The sequence below is a fragment of the Rhinoderma darwinii genome, chromosome 2 (assembly GCF_050947455.1).
Source record: "Rhinoderma darwinii isolate aRhiDar2 chromosome 2, aRhiDar2.hap1, whole genome shotgun sequence".
Taxonomy (NCBI): Eukaryota; Metazoa; Chordata; class Amphibia; order Anura; family Rhinodermatidae; genus Rhinoderma; species Rhinoderma darwinii.
Genome location: NC_134688.1, coordinates 399,103,641 through 399,131,007, shown reverse-complemented (window position 1 = coordinate 399,131,007; position 27,367 = coordinate 399,103,641). Strand labels below are relative to the sequence as shown.

Genomic DNA, 27,367 nt, shown 5'->3' with positions numbered 1-27,367 from the left:
TTCCTTTGCATCAGTTTTGATACATCTCCCCCATTGTCTGCAGATCAGGCGTCAACTATAAAGGAATCTTATGTGGGGAGGGGGGGCTGAGGGTGACCTCTGCCCTCTATTCCTGGCTAAACATGGCAGGGTCATTATTTAGGAAGGTAAACATCTCCTTTATAGTATTTATATATTGTATATGGATGGATGGAGAGAAATACTATCATGGGCACAAGCCATAATGGAAAATAGAGCAGGGACGAGCAGTAAATCCTCCAGCGCCCTCCCCTTCTTCCAATCCATGAACTAAAGGTAAACCGGCTTAATGAGCAGCCAGCAATCCGCCTGTGGCCGCCCAGCCCCCTGCATTGCGCCTCCTCCCCGCCCGGCTGCGCCGTTCTGCGCTGACTGATTGACATCTATGAGGTGTTCGCCTCATATCACTGCGGTGTCTGCAACCTCTAGCTCATGTATCAGGTGGAGCAGCACTGACATTGTCACCACTGACGGGACATTACCCAGCACCGGAGAATCTAAGGGTTAATCAGAATTATTACTGGAGACCTTGAAAATGGCTGAGGGGTCCGGGAAGACGTCTCCGCAGAGCCCCAGAGGCGGCACACTGGCTGCAGGTGAGATGATGCAACGGGTGACTGACTGGCATTGGTAAACGGCCTCGTACAGTGGCTGCACTGACTCCACTGTGTATGTATGCTGACTATAGCGTATGGATGTGGGGGGCACCAGAGGGTGATAGTAGAGTGGGTGATGACTGAGAGACTCGAGTGGAAGGTGCTGAGATATATCTTACTGGGACTCTATAGGGTATACGGGTATGTCAAGACTTGGGTCTCTATAGGGGAATATGAGAGAGGGTGATGGCTCAAATACACCCTCCTTCTGGGGTGGCATAATGTAGAGATTGGCTGTGGCATTCCACAGGCGTGGGCAAAGTACAATGGAGGTGGAGATCACACCGCTGTCACCAGACTCTGACGTCCATCAGTATTATTATTTGACATTTTCGGAAGGCTTTGATACAACAACTATACAAATTATTTATTAAAAACTGTCATCCGGGTAGTTGCAGAAAATAAATAATCATGTCCGATGGGGAAACCGATCCGATGTGTTTGACCATCGATTTTACTGATCTGCCAATATTCAATGGGTATAAATGAGCTAAAATTGTCTTTACTGTAAGGTTTTCATTGTGTTGATGGAGATAATACTGCACAATAGACTGGTATCCTTTCATAAGAAGTATGAATATGCATTCTTTTTTTTTATTATTATTGATATCTGTTTCTAGGAAAGCTGGGTGTCATAATGAGACCATTTCAGCTCCCACGGGGGCTATCGCCCAGCTTTTTATGGCTCCTAAATGGCAAGTCACTTTTTTTATGCAGCGATCAAGGACGAGGGCATGTCTTATTACTTATCCAATCAGCTAGGTGACGTTTTATGTGGAAGCTGTCATGGAGGCCATATTGTAGAGCTGGGCGATCCCAGGAGGCCGTGAGCCAATGTGCTGAGAATTTCTGCCGGCACCTAAGTTTTCGGGTTGATGGAAGTCCATATATAAGTCCTTTTCTTGACCGGCTTCTTAAGGCTACAGTATTTTGTCCGGTCATCCAGCTCTCCCAGGAACATTTGCTGTTACATTAGGAAATGATTGAATAGAATATTGAAACACTTCTGTACAATGCCCCTGGAACTAGGGTTATACAGCGCCAGACAGGCCGCACCACCGTAACCTAAAGGCAACTCTACCAGTACCTTCGTTTTCTTTACATGCAGCAGGTTGTACGTAAAAGCTCTTCTGTGACACTGCAGTCATATTCGTTGTTAACTGGACAAACCTGTCCCTGCTGGTATTTTTAATTATTCTATTACTATTTTTACTGTGTGTATGTGTATATATATATATATATATATATATATATATATATAATATTCTCATTACATTGTGTATGCAAAAGTATTGGAGCACACCTCCTTCAGGTGTTGCATACACTGCCATTGCCACAGTTCTATAAAGTCAAGCACACAGCCATGCAGTCGCCGTTACAAACATTTGTGAAAGAATGGGTCGTTCTAAAGAGCTCCCTGTATTCCAGCGTGGTACTGTAATAGGATGCCTCTGTTGTAACAAGTCACTTGGTGCAATTTCTTCCCTCCTAGATATTCCACAATCCATCTGTGAGGGGTATTATTGCAAAGTAGAAGCGTTTAGGAATCACAGCAACTCGGCCACAAAGTGGCAGACCACGTAAAATTACAGAGCAGGTCGCCGAGTGGTGAGGCATCACCAAGCACAATGCCGAGCGTCGGACGTAGTGATGTAAAGCCGCCGCCGCTGAACTTTGGAGCAATGGAAACGTGTTCTGTGGAGTATAAGTCTGGGTTTGGCAAATGCCAGAAGAACGTTACCTGCCTGACTGCATTGTGCCATCTGTAAAGTTGGGTGGAGGAGGGATAGTGCTATGGGGTTGTTTTTCAGGGGTCGGCCTAGGCCCCTTAGTTCCATTGAAAAGAAATCTTAATTCTTCATCATACAAAGACATTTTGGACAATTCTTTGTTTTCAACTTTGTGGGAACCGTTTGGGAAGGCCCTTTTCTGTTCCAGTATGACTGTGCCCCAGTGCACAAAGCAAGGTCCATAAAGGCAAGGTTGGGGGAGTTTGGTATGGAAGAACGTCACTGGCCAGCACAGAGCTGTGAATTCAACGTCTTTGGGATGAGCTAGAATGGAGGTTGTGAGCCAGGCCCCCTCATCCAACATCCGTGTCTACCTCACAAATGCTCTTCTGGATGAATGGGCAAAAATTCCCACAGACACTCCAAAATCTTGTAGAAAGACGTCCCATAAGAGTGGAATCTGTGTTAGCTGCAAAGGGGGGACCAACTCCATATTAAAGGGAACCTTTCACTAGCCCATACATGTGTAGCTGAGTAATACTTAGCGCTCTGACACAGTGCAATTCGCTACGGAAAGTGCGGCTGGTGCTGTGTGAACTCTCTCGTGAGATCACGTCTTTCCTTCACTGTCTTACAAGAGCTGGAGAATAGTGAGCATGCGCACAGCTCCGCCGCCGCCGCTACGGGACAGAAGAGAAGTATGAACCTCTACTTCTATTCGGTGGCGGTGGAGCTGAGCATGCGTACGCTCTCCTCTCCTCCTCCTCTCTCCAGCTCTTGTCAGACCCCGAAGGAAGGACAGATCTCGCGAGAGAGATCACACAGCACAAGCCGCTCTGACACGGTGCAGTAAACACTTGCTGACCGTTTCCCACACGCACACCAGGACATCCTGTGACTAGCTTGTTTTTGGGGGACCCTTCCAACAAAAAGGAATTGTAAAAAGAGACCACCTCTATATAGGGTTTAATGGGGTCGCTGTCAATATGTTGTATCAATTTAAACCCTGCCACATCTCGGTGAGGAGGTATGTATGTATATATCTATCACACTCACTCACTCACTCACTCACTCACTCACTCACTCACTCACTCTATGGAAAACAGTACTGGGACACCTACAGGAGTTTATTCCCATTCTAAATCTATAGGCATTAAAGGGAACCTTTCACTAGCCCATTCATGTGCAGCTGAGTGCACCATGTAATAGCAGTGCCTGCATAGACCTTGTGTCACTTTAAACTAGGTTTCTAGCCTCCTCCGTTTTTTAGATATTGGTGCCGTTATATTTGGCGCCCAATATGTAAATTTCCCCCTGTACATTCAATGGGGCATTTCTTCTCTTGGAAAGGACATGGGGGCGTGATACTTAGCTGATCTCGTGAGAGAGATCACACAACACAAGCCGCTCTGACACTGCACCGTGTGTGTGTAAGATAGATATATATATATATATATATATATTACATTATCTCCTCACCGAGATGTGGCAGGGTTTAAATTGATACAACATATCGACAGCGACCCCCATTAAACCCTATATAGAGGTTGTCTCTTTTTACAATTCCTTTTTGTTGGAAGGGTCCCCCAAAAACAAGCTAGTCACAGGATGTCCTAGTGTGCGTGTGGGAAACGGTCAGCAAGTGTTTAATTCCCCTTCGGTGCCAACACAGGTGAAATTTGTATTACATGATGCCTATCGAAATCTGTCCGTCTATGTAATGCAGTGATTCCAAACTGTATTAAGGTGCAGTCACGCGCAATAGATTTTTATGCAGAAAATTTGTTTCATCTGAATGGGGAGCTAATTTTCAGTCACAGAACTTTCTGCAACGTGATCTGCCACGTGTTACTGCACTATTACTGTGAGTAATAAAAATGCCAGGTAACTTCAGCGCTACAGAATGAGGTGGATGTGACAAAGTAGATAAATAATATGGGCTTTATTAAAAGTGCTACACGATACAGCTCATGAAAGGTAGGTGAAACAGACATTACATATATAATGAAAAATGCGGGAAGAACGGGTTGAAGCGGGGTCAGACCTGACGACACTAGGTCATAGTGTGTTGGACAGCTATGCCTTGCACAAAAAAAACCATTTGAAATCATATGAAAAGACATCCAAGAAAGCAGAGATACAATTGTATTAAATGTTATTCGATTACAAACGAATGTAACCGCAAGATCGAAGCGGGTGACTGTGCTCCGTGAGTGCCTGTAATCGGCCGATGGAGTGGCTGTGGCACCCCAGATAGCTGTGTCCGATTGGGGAGTCCTGCGATGATTCAGGACGATGGTGTAGGGGGGAGGACCTATGGGCCCCTCATGTGCTGCCCCACACAGTTTCCAAAGGTCCGAGGCTGCGGTCAATCAGCACAGGAACAAGATACTGGCTTGTTCGTCAGTATAATGGGAACTGCAGAAGTACGTAAATGTTAATTTTTTAAGCCGGTCTGATTATGATGGTGTATGGACGCTCTGTGTATCTTAGTAGGCGCCAATTTCACTTCGGTGATCGCTGAGTCCAATTGATGTGCGTGAGCTTGAAGAATGGGCAACTGAATATGTGAAAGGTGCTAGACTAGGTACAAAAAAAAACGGACAAAATGTACCTAGCCTCCCCCAAAAAAATGGAATAAAGGGCGATCAAAAAGTTGTGTATATACCCCAAAATGTTACCAATACAAACGCAAAAAAACATGCCCTCACACCGATCCATCCTATTTAGAGCTTTTTTCCATTGCACTACACCAAATTTTTTTTTTTACGTTTCTCAGTACATTAAATGGTGCCATTAAAAACCTAACCTTGTTTCACAAAAAAAAACCCCCATCATATGGCAACATAAGTTATGGCTCTTGGAAGGCGGGAGGAAAAAAACAAAATGCCTGCATTGGGAATTGTTTAATATAATATATATATATATATATATCAGATATAAAAAAAATGGCGACAGCACCCTGCAACACTAATGCCACCTAAACCACTAAATATAAATAGATATGCACTAAAGCTAAATCTACCTACAAATAGGGAGGTTCTTAGTGCACATTTTGATCAAAAAGTGTTAGCCCACCTGCCACGATAAAGCGACCTCTGTAAGGTGGGAACCTACGCTGCACATATATATATATATATATATTGGCTGGGCAAGGTAAAACATTCAATTCAGTTTGCTATATTCAGGCTGAGATTTGTTAAATAATTTGTCATGCATCTATGAACAGACTGAAATAAATCTGACTTTCCTACTGTAAATGGGACAGGTCTTGCTGCGTATCCTCGCAGTGTATCCGACCTGGAACTTGCAGCACATTCAGTCCGAAAAACCGTACCACAGCGCAACAATTAAAAAAAAAATTGCTACTGCAATTGCGGAAATTCCTGCAGGGTTTACGCTACGTGGGAACCCAGTCTTAAAAACTGATCAACTGCCAGTTTTTCATGGCCGTTTGGCATCCGTGTGTCTCCAAATTTTTCATCCGTTTCCAATCCATCTGTCTGTTTTTAGTGGCCATTTCATGGCCGTAAAAAAACAGTTTCAGTTAATTGGTCAGCGGTTTTTTGGTTTTTTTTCGGTCAACTCCCTCAAAAACACCACAGTGCCCATGTAGATAGTGCCACAGAGCCCACTGTGGATAGTAAATTCTGCCATGTAATTGGGCCACAAATAGAAAAATATGCCACAGAGCCCTCTGTCGACTGCGCTATTGATTCCGTCGAAAAAAACGGAAACCTGCCGGAACGGTGACAAACAGAAACCATTAGCAATGTTTCCGTCACCATTGATATCCATTACTTTTGTACTACCATCTTGGTATTTTTTTCTAGTTTTTTGGACATAGGGTTTGATTATGGGTTGCACAATACATACTACCTAGGAGAACTCTTTCCTGCCTACTAATGGGGGGGGGGGGGGGGGGGGGGGGGGGAGAGAAACTACCTTAATTGAAGTGTAAGTCCCTGTTCACACTGAGGTTTTTTTGAGGCAGATTTTGACCTGCCTGCGCGATTTTCGCCCACAGCCGTTGCAGATAATGCAAGTACTGCGGGGCAAAAACTTATGGAAACGAGCACCGCAGGTATTTTTTTTTCTCTGCCTCCCATTGATTTCAACGGGATGACAGAAGCGCAGAAAGAAAGGAAATGCCGCTTTTTTTTCCCCCACGAGGTCCTAATAGCTGCCTGGGGGAAAAAATGCCTCTGCCTCCCATTGAAATCAAAGGGGGTGATTTTCGGTCCATTTTTTGGCGCTGATTCCGACTCTGTTTTTGCATCAAAATCGGTGTAAAAAAAACGGTGTGAATTTGCTGTATTATAATTTATTTTCTACAATGTACATCAATTGCTCCACCCACCCCTAAAACATGTTGCTGGCTCCTAGACCTGGCTAAGGTTTGTCTGGGCCTGGCTTATTGACTTCTCTGTAGGTTTATATACATCACAATTTTGACATTTAGGTTTATGGTTGTATGGAAATGATTTGCACTGTCAGATTTCCCACCTTCATGGGAAGCGTTCAGGAGACTCATTGCTTTACATTTCAAAGGAACGTCCTGACTGTATACAGGATAAATATGAGCACCGCAAGCCCAATATAATATTTATAGATAGGCGGGTGGGGGATTTGATTTTCTTGTCAACGTGTAATTTATACCGGCTACATATTCTTCTTATGAATCATTTCGAGGTAGATGTTTTTGCATCAATGCCGTAGAGACGAGTTAGGACGCCATTATTGTATTTGTTTTATGATCGATTGTGAATGTAATGTATGCGATGTGGCCACTGTATGAGATGTATCTAATTATAAGCGAGAAGTCTCGGAGTAATCCATGATGACGTGGAGTCCGTGAGGAGATGGAAGATTGGCACATGGATTCCATCCCATGTCCGCTGAGACGTGTACCTACAATGATGTGGATGGGTGACTTGTGACTTTCTGCCCCTTCCAGAATTGCATTAGTTAAGAAAAATATATTCCTATGGAGATATTCATGTTCCAGTATCTATGGTTTCCGTTTTGTCTTTCAGTTCATGGTTTCCTCAGACGGAAAGGTCTAGCGGAACTCGACGATGATATTAATGAGGACTTAGGCCCCATGCACACGACCGTAAAAAATCTCCTTAATTGCGGACCCATTCAGTTCTATTGGGCGCGGACACCTTTCCGTATCACTACAGATAGGTGTCCAAGCCGTAGAACTGTACCAGGAATTATGTAGCATGTCCTATTTTTCGTATTTTACAGGCCGTGCACACATACTCTGTATGGGAGAACTGGCCGCAAATGCGGGCTGCGGCCGGCTGTGCCCGCAATCGAGGGCCGTGATTACAGGCATGGCCGTCTGCATGAGGCCTTCTAGGCAAAATGTGTGTGTTGTCCTCAAATTTACCTGCCACCTACTACTGCAAATATTTTTGTTTTTCTTTATTTTTTGTTTGTTGTATTTGAGGTTTCTGCTAGATTTGCCGACTTGTTCAGCATGCCAGGTATGGCACACGGAATTATTTGCTGCAAATAATTATCAGATAATAAGGGCTTATTCACACGACAGGGTTTCCCGGCCGGGTGACGGCCGTTCATAAATCGGCCGTCACCAGGCTGCATTAGGAACAATAGACCCCTAATGGGGCTATTCACACGACCGATTTGTTGACGGCCCGGGAAACCTGGCCTTCAAAAAATGGGACATGCCCTATTTTCAGCCGTTTACCTGGCCGCCCAGCTCCCGTAGAAGTCTATGGGGCCGGGTAATACACGGCCATCACCGGAATGTGTCCCGAGTGATTGCCATGTATTCTGTCGCTCGCGCTCTCCTCACAGTGCAGAGTGCATGTGAGGAGGAGGGTCTTTTTTGCTCCCTGTAGAAGTCGGAATCTCCAATCCCCGGCCGGGGATTGAGGATTCCGCTACAGGAGAAGTGAGTGACTACGCTGTCCATATATGGACACAGCGACGTCACTCACTTCTGAAGCGGAATACCCGACCCCGTGGCCGGGGATTCCGCTACAGGAGAAGTGCGTGACTTCACAGTCCATATATGGACACAGTGACGTCACTCACTTCAGAAGCGGAATCCCCGACCCTGTGGCCGGGGATTCCTCTCCAGGAGAAGTCAGCGACTAAACTGTCCATATATGGACATTGAAGTCAGTGACTTCTCCTGGAAGGGGGGGGGGGGATGGGTGCAACCTACAGAGGGCTGTGTGTGGCAACAAATTTAAATGAAATTCATCCGATTTTAAAACGGACAGGGAAAAAAACTGATGCAAAACGGGTCAAAATCGGCCGTTAAAAACGTCAACACGGCCCGGAACGGAATCGGAACGGATGCAAAACGGCCCAAAACGGCCGATTTTTATCGGCCGACACTCGGACCTTGTCGTGTGAATGAGGCGTAAGGGCTCATTCAGACGAACGTGAACAACATCTGTGTGCTGTGCAGGAAAATCACGCGCAGCACAAGGACCCATTGATTTCAATGGGGCCGTTTACACATGCAGGAGTTTTCACGCAGCATGTGTCCGTTGCGTAAAACTCACTGCATGTCCTATTGAAGTCAGAAGAACAGAACAACGAAAATGTCGGAATCGCAGGTTTCGTTGAACATCGGAAGCAACCGGCGCACGACAGAACCCATTGGCTTTAATGGGTTCTTTCTGATTTCCGTTGGGGTTTCCTTGGTTTTACCGGAAACCATAACGCAGCATGCTACGCTATTGTTCCTGGTATTTTCGGCAGAATCTGCGACAGAGGCCCCTAATGGAGCCTCCAACGTAGGTGTGAATTAGGCCATTGTCTGCACATTTTATTTGTTTTTGTAAAATGATTTTGTTCCATTCCGTAATTGTTGTTTGATATTCGGAAACCAATAACTACAAGAATCCCTTTTAAATAAAATAAAAAGCATTATTACGATATATGACCTACGCGAAGGTTCAGATGTCATTCATGCCACGTACAGTTCTGAGAGGTGCACTTAGAGAAGCTGTAGCGTCCCTTATACATTAAAATAACCCATTATGAATATGTATCTGAGTCACTCAGTGTTAATGCTGTACATTACCTCTAGTGATTCAAATGAGACCGGAACACCTTTCCATTAATCGTTTCTGCCATACTATGTCAAGGTGTGCACTAGTTCATGATTGTTTTCTGCATAATTAGAATTTGTCACAGCAGAGGTTCGAAATCTGCCTCTTGCCTTATTCACACGAACGTGTTATATGTCCGTGCTACGCGCCGAAAATCACGCAGCCGCGCAACATATGCTGATGACACACGGACCTTTTGGGCGCGCAAAACGCGTTTTTTGCGCGCGCAAAATGGACATGTCAGTGTGAATAAGGCCTTAGGCTCAGCTTTCTGTTCTGTCCCTCCCCATACTTTACACTTCATCACTGCTTGTTTAAATTGGTTGCTTTGTGTATATACCTAAACACATCCAAAGACAAATTCGGGTCCTGTAGTACTCTTCTAAGGGCTTGTCCACACGTAGCAGAATTGCTGCGTGTTTTCCATCTGGGATTGCAGACTGAAAATACGCAGCAGAATACAGTAGTAGCAAAGTGGCTGAGATTGAACACATCCCATCCACAGGCTGCGTATCTTTCGTACTGCAGCATGTCAATTCCTGCTAGGGAAAGTGAACTGAATTGCTGCGTTTTTCCGAGGCGATATCACCATCTCCCAACATTGTGAGAAATGCAGCAAAATCTGCACCATTTTCTGTTAAAAAATAAATTAAAAAAATAAAAATGCAGGAAATGGTGCGTTTTTTCCGCAGCGGAAAGTCTGCTACTTTCAACGGAATCACTGCAAAAGTTTCGCAGCAAAATGAACAAGGGTATGTATAAGGGTATGTTCACACGGCAAACAAAGTGGCTGTAAGATACGGAGCTGTTTTCAAGGGAAAACCGGCTGATTTTCCGATCCCCTTTTTTTTTTTTTTTTAAGCCTCCAGCTTTTTTTTTTTTTTTTCTCCTGTCCGTTTTTGGAGCTGTTTTTCTATTGACCCAATGAAAAACCGCTCCAAAAAACGTCTCGAAGTGACATGCACTTCTTTTTTTAAGTGGCGTATTTTTACACGCCGTTCTTAAAAACGGCTGCATAAAATCGCCCCGTGGGAACGGAATGCGGTTTTTCCCATTGAAATCAATGGGCAGATGTGTGGAGGCGTTCAGCCCCCGTATTTTCAGCCGTTTTTCGGGGCGTTTATGGCACATGAAAGATTTGCTGCAGAAGTTGCTTCAACTGTCCCACTCATCTGAATGAGGCCTGCAGAAATCCATGCACGTGCTGCAGAAACTGCCCCATTGAGAAATATGGAATGGCTTTTTAGAAATTCTGAAATTTGTGCAGGGGAATTTTTAATAGGTTGTATCTTGGCTTTTTTTTTTTTTTTTTTTTTTTATTTGATCTGTAACCTAATATTTATTGTGTACGGGGGCATACGAAGAATCAATGTGGTCCCATAGCAAAGTGAGGAATAGGCCAACCCACCTTGTTAATAGAGAAGTAGGCCTTCGATTTTATTTACTTGTCACATTACGGTTTTGTCCACGGTTTTTGCAAAACTGCAGCATTTTGTCACAACTTTGCAAAACGCGCATCAAATCATACCATATGACCCTTATTCAGATGGACATATTACCTTCAGGTGTGATGGCAATATATTTTAGCTTCAAAAGTGGGAAGCAAGAAAGTAATTTTTCCCAAAAAGTTTGGGAAACGTTTTTGTGCATTCCCTCGCTGGGATCTGATTCTGTTTTTGCTGCTAAATATATGTAGTACACCACGTTCCAAGTTATTATGCAAATGTTATTTTTCGCTGATTTTCCTAAATAGTCGATGCAAATGACAGTCAGTATAATCTTCAAGCCATCAACCGCTGGAGTAAAATGCGAATTTTATTGAACAAATCTCCTAATGATAACAGATTTTTTTTTTTTAGAAGTAAAAAAACTCAAAATGCACTGTTTCAAATTATTATGCACAACAGAGATCAAAACATTTTACAGGTTGTAAAGAGAACTAAAATGGTAATTTGTTGAATTTGCAGCATCAGGAGGTCGTATTTACAGAAATCAAAAGCTCTTTCAATCAAAAAAAACTTAGCAGGCCAAGTTACATGTTAACATAGGACCCCTTCTTTGATATCACCTTCACAATTCTTGCATCCATTGAATTTGTGAGTATTTGGACAGTTTATGCATGAATATCTTTGCAGGATGTCAGAATAGCCTCCCAGAGCTTCTGTTTTGATGTGAACTGCCTCCCACCCTCATAGATATTTTGCTTGAGGATGCTCCAAAGGTTCTCAATAGGGTTGAGGTCAGGGGAGCATGGGGGCCACACCATGAGTTTCTCTCCTTTTATGCCCATAGCAGCCAATGACACAGAGGTATTCTTTGCAGCATGAGATGGTGCATTGTCATGCATGAAGATAATTTTGCTACGGAAGGCACGGTTCTTCTTTTTGTACCACGGAAGATAGTGGTCAGTCATAAACTCTACGTACTTAGCAGAGGTCATTTTCACACAGTCAGGGACCCTAAAGGGGCCTCCCAGCTCTCTCCCCATGATTCCAGCCCAAAACATGACTCCGCCGCCACCTTGCTGACGTCGCAGCCTTGTTGGGACATGGTGGCCATTCACCAACCATCCACTACTCCATCCATCTGGACCATCCAGGGTTGCACGGCACTCATCAGTAAACAACACTTTCATGAGCCCACTGCAACCGTTTCTGCTTGTGAGCATTGTTTAGGGGTGGCCGAATAATAGCTTTATGCACACTTGCAAACCTCTGGAGGATCCTACACCTTGAGGTTCGCGGGACTCCAGAGACACCAGCGGCTTCAAATACCTGATTGCTGCTTTGCAATGGCATTTTAGCAGCTGCTCTCCTAATCCTGTTAATTTGTCTGGCAGAAACCTTCCTCATTATGCCTTTATCTGAACGAACCCGTCTGCGCTCTGAATCAGCCACAAATCTTTTCACAGTACGATGATCACGCTTACGTTTTCTTGAAATATCCAATGTTTTCATACCTAGTGCAATACCTTGGACAATCTTTTCGGCAGCAGAGAGATCCTTTTTCTTTCCCATATTGCTTGAAACCTGTGGCCTTCTTAATAATGTGGAACGTCCTTAAGTAGTTTTCCTTTGATCGGGCACACCTGGCAAACTAATTATCACAGGTGTCTGAGATTGATTACAATGATCCAAAGAACCCTAAGGCTGGGTTCACACAACCTATTTTCAGACGTAAACGAGGCGTATTATGCCTCATTTTACGTCTGAAAATAGGGCTACAATACGTCGGCAAACATCTGCCCATTCAATTGAATGGGTTTGCCGACGTACTGTGCAGACGACCTGTCATTTACGCGTTGTCGTTTGACAGCTGTCAAACGACGACGCGTAAAATGACTGCCCCGGCAAAGAAGTGCAGGACACTTCTTTGCAACGTAATTTGATCCGTTCTTCATTGAAGTCAATGAAGAGCAGCTCAAGATTTACGAGCGTCAAAGACTCCTCGCAAAATGCGAGGAGGAGCTTTTATGTCTGAAACGACACAGCTGGTTTCTCCTGAAAACAGTCTGTCTTTTCAGACGTAAAATCCACTTTATCGTGTGCACATACCCTAAGACACAATACTATCCATGAGTTTAATTGAAAAACTAATAATTAAATGTTTGACACTTAAATCCAATGTGCATAATAATTTGGAACACGGTGTACATGACCACATTATGTGGCTTATTGCAAGCATAGGACGGGCAGTGAGATAGAATGAAGATAAATGGTGATGTGATGATGATGGCGGCGTCAGAACTGGGATATTAGAAGGTTCACATTGTAAATGGATTTTAGGCTTAAATGCACTGCTAGTTTTGTCTGAACAGTAAAGGCCTGTAAGCTGCTTTACTTCCCGTGGTTTACACTGTTTACTTTACCAAGCTGATTCATTGCTCCCTAATGCCCAATATTTGACTTGGCCAGTGAATATACTTTTTAGTTAACTCCGCCATCCCTCTTCATTGATTTTATCGTAGGATATGAAGGATCCTAAAGAGTCACTGTTGGCAAATAGCGCTTATTAAATTCGGGCATTTAACAGATCAGATAAAGAGATCACCTGACCGGCCCCATGAGGCGCCCACTAGCTCACCTTTATTAATGTGGAGATGGATGTCACAGAAACAATGGAGAATTTCACAAAACCAGTTCTAGACTGCGGATATGTGCACACACAAAATAAAAAACGTCTGAAAATACGGAGCTGATATCAGAGAAAACATCCTCTGATTTTCAGGTGTTTTTGATGCTGAAAATGAAGCTCCTTTAAATTTGGAGCTTATTTTGAGGCGTTTTTCATAGTGTTCAATCGAAAATCCGCTCCAAAAAACGCCTCAAGAAGTGATAGGCACTTCTTTCTACGGAGTGACTTTTTACGCTCCGTTTTTAAAACGGTGGCGTAAAAAGACGCCCCGTATGATGTAAATGCTGTTTTCCCTATTGATTTCAATGTGCAGATGTTTGTAGGCATTCAGCATCCGTTTTTCGAGGCGTAAACTCCCCGTAATACACCTGAAAACACTTCGTGAACATATCCTGATTGTCTACATATTACAGGGGTTGTCCTGTGTGTTGCGCACATTATAATGGTGAGTTAATATTCCAGGGATTGCACTTTGAGTGTATGTCTATACATAGTGACTGTAAACAGTCTTGACAAATAATGAATAATTCCCGGATCAAAGTGTAAAATCACATGCCCCCTTTTTTTTTTTTTTTTATAACCTTGGCCGGGCTTTTTGGGTGAAAAAGATGGCAGCCCTAAGGCCAAATGCACATTTTGCGTGTGGCAAATCCACCGCGTAATAAAGTACCAACCAGAAATCTCATGTACGCTGCAGGGTTTTTTTCTGCACGTAAATTGACCAGTGGTGCGTATCTTAAAATCCGCTGAATGTCAATTTATTTTGTGTTTCCGCCTCAGAATTGTATCGGAGACAGCATGTAGATTACATGGACTGTTATGCAACAGATTCACAATATTAGGCGCTCCGTTTTTAATCCTGAAAGTTTAATGAAAATTAATTCATGGAATTGATTGTCTCATGTTTTCTATAAGGTCTCTTGAGGTCGTTCAGACACACATGGGTCCTCTCCCACTCATCTCTATAGTGGACCGGTCTTGGTAAAAATTAATTGTTTTTATCTTGTTATCCGTACATAGGGTTACATATGTTTTTGGGGTTTCTGGATGTTTCATTATCTAAACAATCTGTAGAACACTGGACAAACTGATTCTATTGCCGATGTAGAGACATTTAGGCCTCATGCACACTTCCATCACAGTTTTTCACGGATCCGTGTGTCTGTGACTGGAACAGTGTGCTTCCCGTGTGTACTCCGTGTACACTTCCGTGTTTCAGTTTCCGAGAGGAAACTGAAACCCGTTCACACTATGTACACGATATTGTGAGTGCCGCACATGCTATTCCCTGTCCAGCGGTACTCACTGTCCATGGTGCTGAAAGAGTTACTGCCGATCAGTGCAGCCCTTTAACTCTTTCAGCACCCTGGACAGAAACTACAGCTGGACAGGGAAAACCATGCGCGGCGCTCACAATATAGATTAATGGTTCATTAAAAAAAACCTGCAACAAAAAAAAGTTACTACTTACCCAAAACTCCCTGCTTGCCTGCTTCTTCCTCAAGTCCGGCCTCCTGAGATGACGTTTCAGACCATGTGACCACTCCAGCCAATCACGGGCTGCAGCGGTCACATGTACTTCCGCGTCATCCAGGGAGGTCGGACTCGATGTCAGAAGAGGGACACATCATCAAGACAATGGCCGGGGTACGTATGAACTTATTTTTCTTAATATCACTGTGTTCCAGCACTGATCAGCAGCCTCTTCTCTCTATCAGTGCTGACAGAGAGAAGGGGCTGCCGATTAGTGCAGTGCGATATCTGTCCCTATGTGTACCTCTGCCCGTCTGGCTGTTGCTAGGCAACGGCTCCATCACACGGACGGCACACGGATGCCTTTGTGTGCCTTCAGTTTTTTTTGATGGGCCCGTTGACTTGCATGGGCCTCACGGCCACGGAATCTCGGACCAAAGTAGGACATGCTCTACTTTTGTCGGAACGGAGTAACGGGACCGTCAAAAAAACTGAAGTGTTCACGGCCCCATTGAAATGAATAGGTCAGGGTGCTAGCCGTCTGAAAAACAGCTAGCACCCTGAAGATAAAGACTGAAGTGGGCATGAAGCCTTAGTGAGACCAAGTATTATCTAGGTCTGGTATTGCATAACACAGCTGTTAGGGTGACTGGTCAGCTCCTAGATCAAATATCATGAGGATGATGATCAGAGAAATTGGATTTATCGTAGTTAGATTGGAATGGATCATTGGATTTATCAAATCATAGTGACAAAGGTCAGTACTTCATGCTGCTTCAATCAATATCCATAGATGCCTCAGCAATGTAAGAAATCCTTTTATGTATATGTTTGACAATATACCCCATAGCCCCTACTAGGCTTATCCCATTATGACTTAAAGGGTTATCCTATCCGGACATTTATGCCATATTCCGTGGATATGCCATACATGCCTTAAAGCTGGGACCCACGCCATATCTCTAGAACTGGGAGGCACGCAGCACAGAGACCAACCGGAGGACAATGGAGGTGTTGCTACGGGTGATGAAGGGGAGGAGATATAGATATATATATATATATATATATATATATTTTTTTTTTTTTTAAATCCACACATCTGCTTCCACAGTGGCAAATCGGGTCTAAAATCTGCACCAAATGAAACACAATTTGGTGCCGACTTTTGTCTGTAATTTCCTGTGGAATTTGTACTGCTTGTACATAGAGTACAGCGGGGCCGGTCACATGACGAAGAGTTGTATCGTCATTAAAAAAGGCTGTGCAACTAGACTTCTGGTCCCCTGACAGCGCTGTAAGAATCTAAGAACATCTCAGAATCAGCGCGACGGGGGACCGGAATGTGTATTAGCGAGTGTACTCACATACTGCAGTGACTACACTGCTAATAACTTTTTGTGTCCCCACATAACCCCTTTAACTACAGTAAATTAGCATATAGGGAGCCAACAAACCTATGGGCCGAATCTCTGGATTGGGGGGGTCCAGGAAAAAAAAAAGAAAAACATTGCTGGAATCAGGAAGACAGATATTCAGGTCATTTAAGCAGTTCAACTTCTATGAGTTAGGGACAGGTCCTCTTTAATGCAACCTATTATGGCCTTTTTAGGATGCAGCAAATTTATTTTATTTTTGTAATTTTTCATTAGTTTTTTTTCCAAGAGCCATAACTTTTTTATTTTTCTATCAATGGAGCTGTGTAATGGCTAGTTTTTTGTGTGAGATGAGCTAATGTTCTCATTGGTACCATTTTGGGGTACATACAATGATTTTTAGCTTCTTTTTTTTCAGTTTTTGTTTTTTTGAGGCAGAATAAACAAAAAACACAAATTCTGCCTTTTTTTAAATATTTTTTTAAATATAAAGGGCGTTCACCATTTTGGTTAAGTAATGTGATAAATTCATAATTTGGGTCATTACGCATGCGGTGATACCAACTTTGTGCATTTAGTGTGTGCAATTATTGTTGCAAACAAAATAGCCATACTATTGGACTATTCACCTCTAGGGGAGTCCATGCCTGCCAGGGTCACCCACGGAATGGACTTGGCAGTGTGTCAGCAGCAGGTTGTGACCTGACCTCTAACACAAATCTGGAGCAATGTCCGGGTTAAAGGTCAGCTGGGTGAAAATTTGTGGTACTAAAGTAGATAAAGAAGCCAGGTGTTGAAGTCTGGACTAGACATACAGGGTCAGGAGACGGCTAAATACAAGTCAAATAAGCCAGAAGTCTCACAGCCTGAAGACCGTGTTGTAATACAAAGATAAGAACTAGAGTCGCAAACTTCAAAGAAGCGAGAACATTGCCGTCCTCTGACGTTTTTTGTTTTTTTTAATTCTTATTTTGCTTTATGCTCCAGGTAATTGTTAGCAACCACTGGTATCTGCAGTTCTGCTGTATTCTCAACCTCTTCATCCCAATGGGCTTAATCTCTGCTGACAACTAAAGAATAAACTGCTAGATGAGCTTTGCTTATAAGATATAATGGTTCCCTCCCTGAAGAGGTTTTTATTGCTGTAATCGCGCAGAAAAAAGGCCAGTGCGCCAGCAATCTATGGACAGTCCGGGACATAATCCGCAGATTGTGGCGCATACCACCCCGAAGGAGGTCAAAAGGACACCCTTTCGGCCTCTGTCGGGTGAATGAGGGCTTATGGCTTCTTTCCAGTCTAAGGGTATGTTCACACGCACTAATTACGGACGTAATTCGGGCGTTTTTGCCCCGAATTATGTCCGAAAAATGCTCCTCGATAGCGTTGACAAACATCTGCCCATTGAAAGCAATGGGCTGACGTTTGTCTATTTACGCGCCGCTGTCAAATGACGGCGCGTAAATAGACGCCCGCGTCAAAGAAGTGACCTGTCACTACTTGGGGCGTAATTGGAGCCGTTATTCATTGACTCCAATGAATAGCAGCGCCAATTACGTCCGTAACTGACGTGGCGTTCAAGCGCCTGCACATGCCGTTACGGCTGAAATTACGGGGATGTTTCCTCCTGAAAACATACCCGTAATTTCAGCCGTTACGGACGCTGCCGTGTGAACATACCCTTAGGCTGGGTTCACACGACCTATTTTCAGGCGTAAACGAGGCGTATAATGCCTCGATTTACGCCTGAAAAGACGGCTCCAATACGTCGGCAAACATCTGCCCATTCATTTGAATATGTTTGCCGACGTACTATGTGCCGACGACCTGTTATTTACGCGTCGTCGTTTGACAGCTGTCAAGACGACGCGTAAAATTACAGCCTCGTCAAAAGAAGTGCAGGACACTTCTTGGGACGTTTTTGGAGGCGTTTTCTCATAGACTATTGAAAACGGGCGAAACTACAGCGCGGAAACGCCGCGAAAACGGCGCAAAAAATGCTGCAAAAAACGTCTGAAAATCAGGTGCTGGTTTCCCTTGAAAACAGCTCTGTATTTTCAGACTTTTTTGGCTCAGCGTGTGAACATACCCTAATACAGCATTCAGGAGATCACAGGAGCCACCAGATTTCGAGCCGTCAGACAGATTTCATCGTGACATTCTGCAGCCTGGTATGTATTGGGATACGTGCAGGCTATCAAATCAAAATGGTTCAGGTGTCCGTAGACTTTAAAACCCTCCTCCTTCTGTGAATCCATTCTGTTTTGGGGAAAAGTATATGGAAAGAATACAGATTACAGATACGGACGTGTAAATATATCATATATTTGTTTGTGGTTATGTATATACCTTTTTATCTGGCCATGGCTGAACGTCATTTGTAGCCCTCTAGGGTCAGGTTTGAGGGTCCCTAAATATGTTTACTCTGCTTTGGGCAATTCGGTCATGTAAAGGGAGCTTTCTAAGAATGTAATTGTACCTTGAGGGACTCATAATTGTTCTCAACTACGGAAGAGGTAGGTCTGCCGTAGACTGAGCCAAAACAGGCAAATGATCCCCGACATTGTGGGATCGTTGCGCTACTAGAATTGTTGAAAGACTTTTATTTCCTCAGCAAATAAGTGTGGACATAACAAATAGTCATGTAATTTCCTAAAATTGGACTGTAAACTATTTATGTGGTGAGCTATGTGTGTTATATGGCGATTTATGATTTATCAGGCAGCAGCAGTCAATGAGTCGTCACATGTTCACATTGCATGTTGGTGTCTAAACAATGAATGGCCTGCTAGTCACAACTTTAATATATCCGTGCGTATATGGCTGTATGCATAGAAAATGACACTGTAACTATCATATATGTCAGTAATGCTGGAGTTTAGCGCTAAATGACCATGAATAGCCAAGATGTAAAATCTGCGAAAATGAATTTTTGTCACACCCTGTATACAGTTTTGTTGTATTATGCAATATCATAACCCTGGGTGCGCTCCATGAAAAAAACAGTGCTGTTTGCCATCATATTGTGCTTCCAACTATTATTTGACTTGGTAATATGCAGATCTTCATATTCTGAATGCAAATTTAGATAGATTGAGCCGAGTATCTGAAAATCGTGAAGTTGCATCCAAATTTTGGTCGATTTCATATGCCCATATAGTGATTGTGATAAATAAGGCTTTTTTTTCTCGTGTGCTGAACCATCTATAGACTAACCTCTACTTATTGAGTTGGCACACCATTTTATTGTTACTATTATTCTTATTGTCACATTTGACTACTCTATAACCATTCCTTATTTTATAACCAATAAACACCAGCATTGGTAACCTGTAGTCCAGGCTGTCATGTTAGTGACTTGAAGTGTCTCTACCGCGGCGCTCAGGCGTGACGGTTAACACTTGGATGCACAATTGTTGATGAGGAAGAAAAACTCCAACTGGAGAGCACTAGGAGTTTTCTAGCAGAGCGGACAAGATTGCTGGCGGCTAAATGTCACATCATCTTCTAAGATTTCCTCAGTTTGTAAACATTCAGTTTTTGTTTTCTGATTCAAATCAGGATTTTTGGTTTTTTTGCAGAACCAATAGCGCAGACGACTGCGTTGTTCTGCCAAAACAGTGGAAACCTTGTGGAACGGAGACATACGGAAATCATTGGCAACGGAAGCATTACCATTGAAATCAATGGTAATGCCAACGGAAAGCTATTTGTCTCCGTTTGCCTTTCCGTTGATGGGTTCCCCTGACTGAAAGCTCCGACGGAACCCATCAACGGAACCGAACGCTGATGTGAACAGGCCCTTATTTATTGCTTTTTCATGACATTTAAAGTTTAGAACTTCTTTATGGAGCCTGCAATAAGTTTGTAAATTATAGCAATTTATCCTCACGTTTTAGTCAAAGTTTATGTACAACTTGTCTGTATAGGCTGCTTAGTGGGCACAATTGTTTGTCTATGGATCTCTCAATTAAATGTCTGAATTCATACCTAGCTTTTTACTGCGGTGTTTCATGCAGTTTTAAAGAGGCTCTGTCACCACATTAGAAGTGGCCTATCTCATACATAAGGAGAGGGGCGCTATAATGTAGGTGACAGCAGTGCTTTTTATTTAGAAAACGATCTATTTTTACCACTTTATGAGCGATTTTTAGCTTTATGCTAATGAGTTTCTTAATGCCCAAGTGGGCGTGTTTTACTTTAGACCAAGTGGGCGTTGTACAGAGGAGTGTATGACGCTGACCTATCAGCGTCATGCACTTCTCTCCATTCATTTACACTGCACTAGCGATATTTATATCGCTAGTGCAGTCACATACACAAACCCTAACGTTACTGCAGTGTCCTGACAATGAATATACATTACCTCCAGCCAGGACGTGATGTGTATTCAGAATCCTGACACGTCTGAATCTTTTCTGTGATAAAAACGCAGCGAAAAACGTGAGTTGCTCAAAAAACGTTTGAAAAACAGCGGCTGTTTTCCCTTGAAAACAGCTCCGTATTTTCAGACGTTTTTGGTCACTACGTGTGCACATACCCTTAGGCTTATTGGTTCCTGGTATTCATCCAGCCCTGATCAAGATATTAAAGATGTGCATGTAGAAGGAGATCTCTTCCTGCACAAAGCGTGTCCAAAAAAAAAATATATGAAAAATAAACCCCTTCCTTTTTTTTTTTTTTTTTCATCAATTCAATAGTCTGTGTGCTAAACTTTGTTTTGGGGTGTTACTTAATCCCCATCTGTAGAATCCAATTGGTACAGATAATCCAGGGCACTACACTAGCATGTGTTTCAAATGAATTTACTATTTTGGAGCAAAGTGGCACGCGTGAGAATCCGCAACGTTTCAGCTTTTTTGTCCAGCTTGGCATGAAGTCCAATAAAGTGAAGAAGATGCATGTATCAACATGGTTTTACTACATTAAGTAGTGGACCGTTAGGGTCTACTCACACATTGGGGTGTGGTAAGAACCGCATCCGAAAGCTGCTTTTTTTTTTTTTTTTTTTTTTTTTTTTACTGCGATTTGGTGCTGCTTTTGATGCGTTTGCTTTTCCTACCGCCACAACATAGAAAAAAACACCAAATTTCGGTTTTCCGATCCCTCCTTTTTTTTTTTTTCTGTTTTTAACCACACCTCAACCGCAACATGTGAATGGACCCTTATGCGTGTGTGGCCAATCTTTAAATCTTCTAAATGAGACTGAGAAACGCCGAAGGGCACGGATCTCCAGCCCCTTAATTCCTTCTATTGTGACTTTCTCAGCTGCCGGACCCCTACATATATAAATTTTAACTGAAGATACACCTCAATAAAAACAGTAAAATTAATATTTAGTTTTTAAGCAAACCATGTGATTATTAGCAAGCAATGCAGCCTTAACTGAATTGTTAGGCCCTGTTCACACTGAGTTTTTTTTAGGGCTGATTTTTGAAGTGGAAACCTTGTTGTAATCGGCACCAAAAAGCATCAGATATCGCCCCCCATTTCAATGGGAGGCAGAGCCTTTATTTATTTATTTTTTCTGGGCGGTTTTTGGCTGCTCGCAGGAAAAAAAAGAGACATGCGCTTTCTTGCTGTGGTTTCCGCCTCTGACCTCCCACTGAAATCAATGAGAAGCAGAAAAAAATCTGCGGTGCTAGTTTCAGAGCGTTTGTTTGCCTGTGGTCTTTGCATTAGCTTCAATGGCCGCAGGCAAAAACCACAGAAAAAAGGGCAGGCAGTTCGAAATCTGCCTCAAAATTCCTGAGCATTTCCTTAGACTTATGGAATAGCTGTTTTGGGTGAGGCCAAATATTGCAGTTGATGTGTGACCGATTTATCAAGAAACCGCAATCCCCGCTTAACTTGGTGGATTCGCAATGTGGTTTACAGCAGTACGGTTTTTACGTTTTTTTTTTTGTTTATTTTAATTTTTCTTTTTGTATATATATTTTTTTTTTTCTCACCCGCAAAAACTGCACGAGCAAAAGCCACATAACTTCCATTTTACAGTTAGGCTATGTTCACACGGGGTATTTTGCCGAGTTTTTTGACGCGGAAACCGCGTCGCAAAACTCGGCAGAAACGGCCCGAGAACGCCTCCCATTGATTTCAATGGGAGGCGTCGGCGTCTTTTTCCCGCGAGCAGTAAAACTGCCTCGCGGGAAAAAGAAGCGACATGCCCTATCTTCGGGCGCTTCCGCCTCTGAGCTCCCATTGACTTCAATGGGAGGCAGGAGAAAGCGTATATCTCGCTGTTTTATGCCCGCGGCGCTCAATGGCCGCGGGCGAAAAACGGCGCGATAATTGCCGCGAAAATCGGCGTGCAGGGAGAGGAATATCTGCCTCAAAGTTCCAAACTGAATTTTGAGGCAGATATTCCTCCCCCAAAATACTCCGTGTGAACATAGCCTTAGGCTAAGTTCACACGGAGTATTTTGGGGGAGGAATATCTGCCTCAAAGCTCCAAACGGAATTTTGAGGCAGATATTCCTCCCCCAAAATACTCCGTGTGAATAGCAATTATCGCGCCGTTTTTCGCCCGCGGCCATTGAGCGCCGCGGGCATAAAACACGCTTTCTCCTGCCTCCCATTGAAGTCAATGGGAGGTCGGACGCGGAAGCGCCCGAAGATAGGGCATGTCGCTTCTTTTTCCCGCGAGGCAGTTTTACTGCTCGCGGGAAAAAGACGCCGACGCCTCCCATTGAAATCAATGGGAGGCGTTCTCGGGCCGTTTCTGCCGAGTTTTGCGACGCGGTTTCCGCGTCAAAAAACTCGGCAAAAGACCCCGTGTGAACATAGCCTTAGGCTGGGTTCACACACAGTTTTTTGCAAGCGGAAAATCTGCCTCAAAATTCAGTTTGGAAGTTTGAGGCAGATTTTCCCCACGGGCATAAAACGCAGTGAAATACGCCATCTCTGCCTCCCATTGACGTCAATGGAAGGTCAGAGCCGGTTTTACCGCTCGCGGGAGAAAACCGCCTCCCATTGAAATCAATGGGAGGCATTTTCGGACGGTTTTTGGCGAGTTTTTCGGCACGGTTTCCGCATCAAACTCTGTGTGAATATACCCTTAAAACGCATTTGGATGTGGTTTCTCACCACATTGATCATACATCAACCACAATGTGTGGCCTCAGCCTTACAATATGAAAAAAGCAAGTCACAATTACAAACTTAGGCCTCATTCACATCTGCGTTGGGATCCCGTTCTGACATTCCGTCGGAGCTTTCCGTCAGAACGGGACCCTGAACAGACACAAACTGACATGTTTCCATCGCCATTGATTTTAATGGTGACGGATCCAGTGCCCATGGTTTTTATTTGTCTCTGTTGTTCACCGGACCTGTCGTTTTTCCGGAAGCAATAGCGTAGTAGACAACGCTATTGCTTCTGGCAAAAACGACTGGTCCGTCTGCGTCCGTTTTGTCTCTGTTCAGTGTCCCGTTCTGACGGAAAGCTCCGACGGAACGTCAGAACAGGACCCCAACGCAAATGTGAACGAGGCCTTAGCTGGGAAAAAAGCTTGTTTTCTCCTTCAAAAAGACACTAATCCTCTTTCTTGATACATTATCCAAAACTAAAAAGAAAATGTTTTTTTTATACATATTTAGAATAAGAAGCAACGATGTCAGGATGTTTGTCAGTAATTAGCTCTTAATTGTTTTAGTGCACCTGAAATGTGTGTTACATCATCTGCTGTGTTGCTCTGCTGTACACACTTCAGTACTGTGGAGGTGGTTTCTGGAATGCATCCTTCCGACATTCATGTTAAATATTTGTATTGTGACATTGAACTTGCCTGAAGTTGTATCTGTCAACTATCTCGGTGCACTCCATTCAGCTGAACATCTAACATAGGAAATGTATATAGGGTGAATATATAAAGTGTAAAGAATCACTAAAGTGAATTACACACAGTGCATGACCAATAGTATGCCAATGTTATATACATTTTTATTAATGTAGGGTTGGTTCCCCATTTTCTACTATTGCAGCCTCCACTTGTCTGGGAAGGGTCTTCACTTAGGCTGGGTTCACACGACCTATTTTCAGACGTAAACTAGGCGTATTATGCCTCGTTTTACGTCTGAAAATAGGGCTACAATACGTCGGCAAACATCTGCCCATTCATTTGAATGGGTTTGCCGACGTACTGTGCAGACGACCTGTTATTTACGCGTCGTCGTTTGACAGCTGTCAAACGACGACTCGTAAAAATACAGCCTCGTCAAAAGAAGTGCAGGACACTTCTTTCAGACGTAATTTGAGCCGTTCTTCATTGAACTCAATGAAGCACAGCTCAAAATTTACGGCTGTCGGAGAAGCCTCGCAAAATGCGAGGAGGAGCAATTACGGCTGAAACGAGGCAGCTGTTTTCTCCTGAAAACAGTGTATTTTCAGACGTAAAAGCCTGCTACCGTGTACACATATCCTTAAAGAGGCTGTCACCACATTATAAGTGCCCTATCTACTACATAAGGAGATCGGCGCTATAATGTAGGTGACAGCAGTGCTTTTTATTTGAAAAAAAACGATCTATTTTTACCACTTTATTAGCGTTTTTAGATTTATGCTAATGAGTTGCTTAATGCCCAAGTGGGCGTACTTTTTACGTTAGACCAAGTGGGCGTTGTACAAAGGAGTGTGTGACGCTGACCAATCAGCATCATGCACTCCTCTCCATTCATTTACACAGCGCATAGGGATCCTGTTAGTATAAGACAGCACATAAGGATCTAGCAGGATCCCTATGCGCTGTGTAAATGAATGGAGAGTAGTACATGATGCTGATTGGTCAGCGTCATAAACTCCTCTGTACAACGCCCACTTGGTCTAAAGTAAAAGTATGCCCACTTGGGCATTAAGCAACTCATTAGCATAAATCTAAAAACGCTAATAAAGTGGTAAAAATAGATCATTTTAAAAAAAATAAAAAGCACTGCTGTCACCTACATTACTGCGCCGATCTCCTTATGTAGGAGATAGGGCACTTATAATGTGGTGACAGATCCTCTTTAAAGGGATATTCTCAACACCTGAAGTGATGGCTTTTCGCTAGGCTATGCAATCACTTTGCGATCGGTGGGGGTCGAACTGCCTGGACCCCCACCGATCCTGAGAATTACTTCAATGTTTTTCCCTGCACAGCAGTGCAGAGAACTGCAACACCGCTCCATTAAAGTAAATGGGGTCATCATGCAGTTCGCTGCACACTTGATGGTAGGAACACTTCAATCTCAATGTTAGTGGGGGTGGTAGGCAGACACCCAACAATCGCAAAATTATGGTATATCCTACGATATGCCATCACTTTGAAGTTAAAGGGGTCTTCTCATCACACAAATGTTTAACGGGGGTTAGGGTCGAGGGTTTTTGCAAGCTAGTCAAATTCTTCCACATCAAACTTGGCAAAGTATTTTAAGTTGTGTACATTGCCATTCTGAAATGTGAAAGGCTTCCCCAAACGACAAAGCTGAAGGTAAAAAATTATGTAGCACGTCGGTGCCTAGTTCCAATGAAGGGAGATCATAGCCCAGACCATTATTATTTTTTTCATCAAATTAACCCTGCAAATTTTGTGCTGCCAAAACTGCTCTGACCCGCTGAGGCATGGACTTTACAAGACCTCTGAAGGTGTCCTGTGGTTTCTGGCACTGTGACGTTAGCAGCAGATAAGTTGTGAGGCGGGACCTCCATGGACCGGACTTGTTTTCCTAAGATGCTCGATCTGGGGAGTTTGGAGGCCAAGTCAACACCTTTAACTCTTTGTCGTGTTCCTCAAACCATTAGTGAGCAATTTTTGTGGTGTGGCAGAGCGCATTATCCTACACATTATCTGAAGAGGTCACTGCCATTAGCGATTACTGTTGCCATATAGAGGTGTACCTCTCTAACCCTTTTAAAACCCCTTTAAGTGGCCTATTTAACTCCTTAATGACCACCCACCGTCTTTTGACCGCAGGCGGTTCAGGTCCTTCGTCTACAGCAATGTCTTTTGGCGTCGTTGTAGAAGCTTTCTCAGCACAGCTGGGATCGTAAAAAAATAAAATATAAATCAGGCCCCCCCCCCTGCTGTTTTAACCCTTTGATCGCTGCGGTCATGATCAAAGGGAACTCTGCTCTTCGATCGCGTCACTAGAAAACCGGTGACACAATCAAAGTCTGGGGAATCACTCTGCAGTCAGCCCTGGAGACCTAGAAAAGACCCCAGGGCTGTCTGTTCAGTTTGTCTGCTGTTGGGGCAGAACATAGTGTGCCCTAACAGAAGCTTATGTCAAATTGACACAGTGTAATGTATTCGTATAGAGGAGTATGCTAATACATTATAAGTAAAAAAAAAAAAAAGAAAAATTAACAAAAAAAGTCTTTTTAAAAACAAAAAATGTACACATATTGAATATCTACACGGCCGTAATAACCTGAAGAATTAACGTAACCGGTTATTTAGCGTGAAACGTGAATGGGATAAAATAAAAAAAATGCAGAGAATCGCTTTTTCTTATATTTGCGCCGTAAAAAAAAATTCTACCCCAAATGGCACAAACAAAACAAGTTATTTCTCCCGCATAAAACAAGGCCTCATACGTCAATGAAGAAAAAAAAAAAAGTTATGGCTGCTGAAAGGGCAAGCGGCAATAACCGAAAAATGAAGCCCTTTATGACGAAGGACGGATATATCCGTCCTATGCAGGTGCTAGTTCCCGTGTAAGGACTGATACCCGTCCTCTGATCGTGCGGGTACTGCCAGTGTACCCACGCGATCAGCGGCAGGAGTACGGCTGTTATACACAGCCTGGCTCCTGCCCCCAACTGCCGGAATCGAGGCGCTTTACGATTCCGGCAGTTTAACCCATTAGACGACCGCGGCATCTAATGTGTTTGACGGAGGAAGCCCCA

The 27,367-nt window shown here is 43.4% G+C and overlaps 1 protein-coding gene across 6 annotated transcripts in view; it reads left to right on the top strand.

Moving 5' to 3' along the window:
* The first annotated feature begins 219 nt into the window (after nucleotides 1–219).
* MAP7D2 (MAP7 domain containing 2) overlaps nucleotides 220–27,367 on the top strand; it is a 109,582-nt gene continuing 82,434 nt past the window's right edge. The window contains exon 1 of one of the 6 annotated variants that reach the window (XM_075854033.1): nucleotides 220–614. In XM_075854033.1, coding sequence (XP_075710148.1) covers nucleotides 554–614 — 61 coding nt within the window. In that variant the 5' untranslated portion in view covers nucleotides 220–553. The remainder of the gene's footprint in view (nucleotides 615–27,367) is intronic. The other 5 variants (XM_075854032.1, XM_075854036.1, XM_075854034.1 and 2 more) reach the window with 5 other exon arrangements.